General features: G+C 43.4%; 1 protein-coding gene across 1 annotated transcript; it reads right to left on the bottom strand.

Annotated features, from left to right (window-relative positions):
* Positions 1–208: 208 nt before the first annotated feature.
* On the bottom strand, positions 209–4927 carry LOC4323890 (phosphoethanolamine N-methyltransferase). Its single transcript, XM_015766841.3, has 12 exons — positions 4646–4927; positions 4299–4426; positions 2958–3095; positions 2675–2812; positions 2326–2469; positions 1994–2104; positions 1768–1909; positions 1390–1670; positions 951–1112; positions 803–856; positions 623–697; positions 209–533 (listed from the first exon to the last, which is right to left on the bottom strand). The coding sequence occupies exons 1-12, from the start codon at positions 4674–4676 to the stop codon at positions 438–440; spliced, it is 1500 nt and encodes a 499-aa protein (XP_015622327.1). The 5' UTR covers positions 4677–4927; the 3' UTR covers positions 209–437.
* Between the last annotated feature and the right edge of the window lie 4005 nt (positions 4928–8932).

Here is an 8932-nt window from a genome sequence, read left to right as displayed (position 1 = left end):
GGGAAGCTGCGAGCCTGCGACGGGAGATGCATGAAGTGCGAGGACTTCACGCCGCTAGTTATTCCGGCTTGCTGTTCTGCAATTGCCCACGGATAACGCTTTTGCTTTAAGGAACTGAACTTTCCAGCTCTACAACAAGTCGAAAACAATGGGGGCCGAACTTTGGTTTTTGTTTATATCCAAACAACATCAAAAGTTTCACACCGAGTACACCTGAATTTTCTTTATGCAACTGAACTTTCCAGCTCAAGAAGTCGAAAACAACGCGGGCTGAACTCTGGTTATTTTTGTTTTTTGTCCCAACAACATCAAAAGCTCCACAAGAAGTACACCGAATTCGAAATTAAATAACTTGACAACAAAAATGTAATATGATGGACACACGGCATGAAACCAATTTATTTGCGAGTCCCCCCCACGCTGCGCATCTTGATTCATCACTTGGTCGCGATGAACAGCCCCCACCTCTGCTCACCAGCAGAACTCCTTTGAAGTTTTGCCTTCCATCCATTCACAATGGCGTCGTAGTCCTCCTGAAAATAAGTGAAACAAAGAATTTGATGTGCATACCAGCAACATGGAAAGAAGGCAGCTACTAAACTCGCAGTTTTGCCTAAATTACCTGGCTGAAATCAGAGACGAACTCGTTTTTGTTCTTTTCAACTTTAGCAAGCTCCCTCTCTAGAACATCGAGGAACTGCAATACAAGATTGAATATGATCAGTACCACAGAAAATCATATCTACATTTCAGTTGAAGAGAATATGGGAATGCAGCCAGTGTAGCTCCAGAGGGGGATTACCTGATCGGTGCGGTCTTCAGCAATGACATCATGGAAACCAGCATTCTCAAGCATCTGGATAATTTACCAAACAGATGTTACCATAGCTCTACACTTTCATGAAAGAAACAGTACTATTAATCATATAGAGTGTAGCTAGCAAAAGCACCTGTCCGTAAGCCCTGACGTCGTGAAGGTCATAACCCCTTTGCTTAATGTAAGCTGCGAACTCTTCTGAAGGTTTCCCAGGGCACTTGCAGTAATCACTAATTAGGACCTTACCCCCAGGTTTGAGCCACTTGAAGAAACTTTTAAATAGTGAGGGTTTATCCTGCAAAGAGCAAAAACAGCACTGGTCAAAACACAGTTGTTCTGGCATCAAAGAAAGGGTAAAACATATTTAGTGGCAGGTAATTCAAATAGTTCCAAGAATTTATTTTTCCCACAATCCCACTAACAATTACTACAAATGTATATACAGGTTCTCAGGGCTTGCCTAAAACAGTCCATTTCAAGCTGAAAATATTTAAACTGTTGTAGGCTGTAGAGCAATAAACCAGGAAGAAACAAAACATCCAAATGGGTTGTAAATAATGTGTAAAACGTACTTGTATGTGAAGGATAGTATCACGACTGTAGATGACGTCAAACGTGTTGTCTGGGTATGTCTTTTTGGTGCAATCAGCGACTTCAAACTCAACTGAGCACTTACGCCCAATAGCACGCTCAAGTGCAAAAGAAACCATGTTTATCGAAAGATCAATACCAACAACATGAACATCATACTTGTCAGCCATATAAAAATCACCGCCCCCAATTCCACATCCAACATCAAGAACGTTCTGGCCAGGTTTGAGATCCAGCCTGTCCACAAATTCTTTTGTAGTTTCTGGTGAACGAAGATAAAAGAATAGGCATACTACAAATTAGAACAAATTAGAATATTACTGATTTAAAAATGACAAAAAATACATGCATTTACTAACCAATTCCACCAGTGCTCACAAAGCCTTCTCCAAAGATGCGTTCATAGCGTAATATTCCACTGGCTTTGTACTGCACATTGTCCAAAAATCTTTGAAACCCCCGATCTTCTGTTGAATCAACCTTTTGCCATAGCCAACATATCTGCATAGTATGGCATCAAGTCCATCAGTTCACTTGATCACAGGACATGAGTGTGTATGTGGATGTGCAAGGACAAAGAAGTACCTGGTTTTGATTTTTCTTGCTTTTCACGTAAGCTCCAACACACTTGCAAGTAAGTACAGAGAGTTCAAAGGAATTCCCATCTTGATCAAGAGCTTGACACTCTTTAAACACCTATTTTTAAATCAATCTGTTAGCCTTCAATCATCACAACTTGTTACAAAGTAGCGCAAATAACATTGCTCAGTGCTGCTATAAGCATACTGTGTGTATAGTTTAGATTCAGTAAAGTGGGTAACATTTAACGAGGCAAGTCTAGTAGAAAACCTTGAACTGTCAAGCTTGAGATTCAAATGATAGAAGGGAACCAGAAACAAGATAGTTAGCATACTGACCTTAGTGTAAAACCTTGGCTCCCGGTAATGTGTAGGATTCACTTTCCTTTTTGAATCTCCAGACTGATGGAAACAAGATTCCCTAAAGAAGATATAGCCGCCAACCTTTAGCCATCTTACCATTCTCTTTACTAGCTTCTCAACCTACAGTAACAGTATGAGTTAGCAAACTCAGAAGACATAGCCAAGACATACCAAGTTTCAACACAAAGTCGATTTATATCATCCAGGGTTCATTTCCCAAGACATATTCAGATGTGCAAAGAAGGATCGCAACAGATCTTAAATATGCTTATTTATTTGAAATGAGACACGATATGAGGCCTATTAAGTACTATCTGCTCATTACCTCCTCGTCTGAAAGATACATCAGTAACCAGTTTGAAAATATCAGATCAATGGAGTTATCCTCAATCATCAGGTCTGGACATGTGACATCCGCACACATAAAGGATGCATTCTTGTGGTGACCGTTTATGCTTTCATTCTACAAGAAACGACACACAAGACTAAATGAATCAGGCATAACATTCATGTAGAGATAAAAGAAGCCAATCATAGTTCAGCGAAGCCAATCATAGTTCAGCTACCAAACTGGTTTTAAGGTTTTAAATGAGATGTGAATGTTAAACCTTCTTAATCACACTTTCAATGAAATCCATTGCAAGAACATGCCCAGCTGTTTTCACTAGTTCTCCAGTGAAGCGACCTATTCCAGCACCAAGTTCCAGTACTGATTTTCCTTCGTAAGGAGGAAGTAAAGACAATATCTGCAGAAGTGTCAGAAGAGATACGTTAGAACATAAGTCCAGGAAAACATTTTCCAGCATCCAAAAAACATGTCTAATCAATGTGACTATGCTAATTTTAAAAAGGTTAATAATTACTGTGACAATTGAGTGAGAGGGAACAATCTCATTCACCTGCTAATGGTAGTATTATTGACAGTTACAGTAACACATTCTCGTGCGAGTACAGTCCCCAAAAATTCTTAAGTGGGTATTTTTCTTGTGAAAAGAGTTTTACTTCGTACAGTCAGCAAACAGGTCTGTGATCATTAAAGTAAAAGGTCTAGCATCATCTTCTAGTCTGGAAAAAGGAAACAGCAAAACAGAATTTTTCCTTTAAGTAAAACAGTGACAACAATTCAGCTGTCTACCTAAGAAACACCTTATGTAATATGGACCCTATGTGATGCTACTATGTCAAGGTCTGCTGTCATGTCAAGTGTTCACTCCATTTTGCTAAGGCCTTGTTTAGTTCCCAAAACAAAAACTTTTCACGCATCACATCGAATGTTTGAACACATACATGAAGTATTAAATATGGACAAATAAAACCAATTACATAATTTGCGTGTAAATTGCGAGAAAAATCTTTTAAACCTAATTGCGCCATGATTTGACCATGTGGAGCTACAGTAAACATTTGCTAATGACGAATTAATTAGGCTTAATAAATTCGTCTCACACTTTCCTGACGGAATCTGTAATTTTTTTTTTGTTATTAGACTATGTTTAATACTTCAAATGTGTGTCCGTATATCCGATATCTGATGTGACAACCAAACACAAAAAGTTTCCCTAACTAAACAAGGCCTAAGAAAAATCACTTTTGACTCAAGGATTACCCAAAAACATACGAGTCAACATCAGTCACTCTCTCAAAAGAAAAACGAACACCAGGCTCTCCAACCTCCGTTCTCCTTTGAGTACATCTGTGTTGAACAATTCTAGAAAAGCAATGCACGAAATGCCGACCAGTTTGTCCCGGTTCATCATTTACCACGCGCCACTTACTACCACGTAGGAACTGTATTTGGTTGGGAAAAGTACCAAAAAGTGCATGCACGCGCCCCAGATCTAGTAAGCGGATAAGAAAATGACCAGTACATTTCACAGAAATTACTGCTAAGCACCAGTAAATCACTGGACAGCGGAGAAGGAATTAGGCAGGTGGCACTGTGGTATCACCTCGGGGCGCTCCTCCTTGTCGAGATCGGCGGCGCGGGAGTCGAGCATCATGGCCTCGACGGTGAGGTCCTTGGAGTGCTCCTCCCAGTAGCTCTTCTGCGCCTTCCTCTCCTCCACCTCAAGCACTCCTGCGAACACAAACGCAGACGCGTCAGAACATCACCCCGCAAAAACAACGCCCTCCGCACGAACGAGATCCGCAAAATCCAACACACCAACACCAACACCCCCACGCCCCCATCCATCCCCAAACCAGATCAAGCAGAACGAGAACAAAACGCAGGGCAAAACAGAACAGATCAGGCCCGATCCGATCCGTGGGGGGGAGGAGACGTCCTTCTGCTTACCATTAACAGCGGTGGCGGCCGCGGCGTCCATCTCGGCGGGATCGTTCGACCGTTCGTTCAGTGCGATTTTAGAGGGGAGGGTTTAGCGACTGAGAGTCTGAGAGAAGGGAGGAGGCCGGCGAGATTAAGACCCCTCGATGGCGAGGCGGGCGCGGGAGAAGCTCCGGGAGCGGCGGTTGAAGGATCGCCCACGAGGCTGCATCCACCACCGGATCACGGCGGAGGTTTTGAGGGGGGAGGGGAGGAGGTGCGGGCGTGCGTGCGACGATGAGAGGTGAGTGCGCAGCGAAGGGGAGGAGGGAGGGACTCTTATAGGCGGGAGAGGGGAGAGGGGGAGAAGAAGGATCCAGGGGAGGAGCGGCTGAGCGCGCGATCAGATCGACCGCGAGATCCGAGCAGATCAGATTTTTTTTTTCTTTTCGTCGTTTTGCCTGAGATGAGGTGGTGCGCTTGGCTTCATTCGGGTCCCGCGCAGATTCAAAGCGGCCGAATCACAGGAGTATTTCTGCAGAAATCTTTAGGCAATGTTTAGTTCCCAAAAATTTTTTCTCAAAAACATCACATCAAATCTTTGACACATGTATGAAGTATTAAATATAAATTAAAAGAAAAACTAATTACACAGTTAGGGAGTAAATCATGAGACAAATCTTTTAAGTCTAATTAGTCCATGATTAGCCATAAGTGCCACAGTAATCCATATTTGCTAATGGCGGATTAATTAGGCTCAAAAGATTCGTCTCGCGGTTTCCAGACGAGTTATGAAATTAGTTTTCTCATTCGTGTCCGAAAACTCTTTCCGACATCCAATCAAACGTCCGATGTGACACTCAAAAATTTTTATTTCGCGAACTAAACAGGCCCTATACTCCCTCCCTCTCAATTCTAAGTACGGATATAAGTTTTCGTGTCTAATATTTCACTCTCCATCTTATTTAAAAATTTTAGAAAAAAGTTTAAAAATAAATAACACATAAGTGCTATTCATATTTTATCATTAATATAATAAAAATATAATTATAAAAATATTTTAAATAAGACGGACGATGAAACATTGAACACAAAATCCACGACCGTGGCTAAAATAGGATGGAGGGAGTATGTGAAATGGTGCAGAATCGAAGCGCTCGAATAAAGAAATTTTCCTGTGTTGTGATGCAGCAGAGAGAAAATATGCCTTTCGTTCCAGACGGCGCTAATGCGCGCTGCCTCGTGTACTCATGTGCTGATATACGACACTCTATCGTGTCTCGCCACGTCGAAATCATCTCGACAACATGGTACTACTCCCCAAGCAAAAGGAAAAGGATCGGACCACGTGCAGCTCCTCGCTGATCGTCGCGTGTAACCAAGCGAACGAAGCAGAAAAGTTGAGAGTTGCATCCCCCGACCTTGCACGCTGCTCGTTGTGGCACTAGTATAAAACTGAATCGTAGAGGAATAGCCATGTTCGGTTGGCAAAAGGGTGAAAACTTTGTGAAGATCAAAGCGAGAACTCAAAGCAGTACTGCCATCGATTTTGGCATTTTGCCCACACGCACGAGCGCAATACGAGTAAGAGATTTGCTTCAGTTAAAAAAAAAACACCTCGAGGTACCGGTACTATCAAAGTATCTTCGATCGTTTAATCTAACCATGTCCATCCTACCTAGATAGATTCAACGTTCAACGATAAAAAACGATTTGGTACTATGAGATACCGATATGTCACGTCCTATGAGCCAGGCTTCAGGCACTGGGCTTTGATCCAGGCAAACAGGGTGCATGCCTTTAAAAGAGAAGGAAGAGCAACAGATGAGGCATCGATGAAGAAATCAACAGAACTGAAGCCAAGGCTTCTTCCTCCTCCAATTTCCTCTCATCTCTCTGTTCTTCCAATCCTAGGCTCTGTTCTCTTATTCCCAGTCCCCTGCTTCTCTTCCCAATCTACATTGCTAATTCCTCTTAATTGTATCCAAATTACTTGAGTGATTACTGCTGTGAATTATCGGTTGCTTCCGGTGTTGGGCATTGATCGGTGGGTGGGTTGAGGATCGTGACAATATGGTATCAGAGCAGTCAATTCGTGGGATTCCAAGCAAGGAGGCGTGTTGGGCGACACACAGTTGCAATGGTGACCTTTGGAGGCGGAATTTGAGCCGTGGAGGGGTTAGTGCTGGTGGTGCCCGCCAGGTGTTCGGTGAAATGCCGAGCTGGCTAGGAGATGGCGCAGGCGCTGCTCTTCGTGTCCAAGTGAGCCAAGTCCTTTACCCGGTGACCAGCGAGGTGCTGCATCAAGTTTACAACACCTATGGAGCTGTGGCGGTGCAAGTCCTCACCACGAGTCCTTTGGGTGTTGAGGCCTTCGTGTGGTTCCGGTCAAGCTGTGATGCAGAGAGGGCTCGATCTGTCACCAATGGGCGCAATATCTATGATGGGTGTTGTCTACTTGATGTCCAGCACGTGCATCCTTTCAACGGGAACGGTGTCAACATGACGCCCACCAAGTGTTCGACGCCGGTACCAAGCTGCGCCAACATCAAGTCTGATGCCAAGAGCACTTCTACTACTCTAGAACATGTGTTCCCGGCCACCATGAGTCCATCCACGCCCTCAGACGAATCAGCAGTTGTGGTGCCACCGATTTCCCTCACCGCGACCAAGGAGAATTGGGCTGACATGGGCAAGGCGGAGGATAAATCAGAAAAGACCTTCCATGATTTGTGTGTTGAGATAAAGGACATGATCAATCAGATACTCGTGACATGCCGCGACATCAAGGTTGAGTCAACTACGAGCGTTGATATCACCAGAGTTGTGGCAGCTACAAGCACCAACACCAAATCAGTCCCCAACACATTGGAGGTTAGTAATGAGGCCAATTCAATCAGCTTGGTTGATACTAATGAGTTGTGCATGGTGACAGCCACCAAGTGTTTGACGGAAGGCAATGAACAAATGATCAATGATGATGACGATGACATGGCCACCGAGGATTTAGTTGAGCTCACTGAAGTGAACTCCAAGTTCACACTACAGAAAACAGGTAGCTCTCCACCAGTACCACCTTGGAAAGCGGCAATTCCATGGTACAAGGCTGAGATGACCTTAGGTTCTCGGCCTTTACCATGGCCTGATCCGTGGTTGAGTCAAGACAGCTGAGGCGTGGTGATGACGAAGCTCTTACATCCCCGGCAACCACCTTCTCAAGCAGAAGCTAAAGCTGAAGTTGGAGCACTACAATTATTTGGCTGTGTACTCAATTCCATTGAGGTTGATTGTCAAGGTGAGGCTTCAAAAACACTGATTTCAGAGAGGACGTGTTCTATTGAGTTGAGGCCTTGGCCACCACCTTATTTTCTGTTAAATGAGGTGATCAAGGAAGTATTGGAGATATGTCATCAAGTAAATATGAATTGGATTTCCAGCTATGTATGGGAGAATATTCAAGGACTATTAGTGCTGGATGATCAAGTCTTTCAAAGCTCGACACAGTGGCAATCTGCTATATACAAGGAAATGAACTGCTTGGAATTGTTGATTGGATTGGAGCTATTGCGTGGAAAAATACATTCTTGTTGGAGGGAGATGGCTCAGCTGAAAATACCATGGACACCTCCTCTTAATGCATGTGCTGTTACATTACTTGCGCATGCTAGAGAGAGTTTTTCATGCAAATGCAAGATTAAAGGAAGTCATACTATCGTGGGGTTATGGAAGCATGAGTACTGGCAGGTAATCAGGTGTCAACAGAAGAGTGCAATTCCTCTCTTAGCTGGCAAAGTGCATAATTGGCACAACCTCAAGTGTTCTTGGTCGGGTGGAACTTTTATAGAGGTTCAGGTTTCAGTTTTCACTCTCTGGTCTGCAGAGTATAATGAGCTCCAACTAACAATGCATGCACTCAATCCATCCTTTTGCCCCAGTTCAGTAGTTGTGCCAATGGTGTGTTTGTGTAGCAGATCCCTTGAAAAATGGATGGCTTCCCATGACAACCGACATTTCTTATTGGTGAAGACTATGGCATTGTTTGGAGATGCTACAAATTGGACATTACAGTGTGAGTTTCTCTCTAGTGCAGTACTGCAATGTCTACAGCCTACTATGAAGACTAGTGACTGGTATACAAAGAGTTGCACATATTCATGGGTATCACTGAACTCCAAGTTAATTAATCTGAATGAAGTGATTCCAGTTGACATGTTACAGCTACCAACTTCAGATGAGGAGTTTGTAATATGGCCCAGACCCATTGGATGGTTTGCAACAAGTGATCAGTTTGTCGATCTCGGGTTGGGCTATTCTTCT

Source organism: Oryza sativa, chromosome 1, assembly GCF_034140825.1.
Source record: "Oryza sativa Japonica Group chromosome 1, ASM3414082v1".
In the NCBI taxonomy this organism is placed as follows: Eukaryota; Viridiplantae; Streptophyta; class Magnoliopsida; order Poales; family Poaceae; genus Oryza; species Oryza sativa.
The sequence above is the reverse complement of the archived record's forward strand: the minus strand, read 5'-3'. Positions and strand labels throughout refer to the sequence as shown.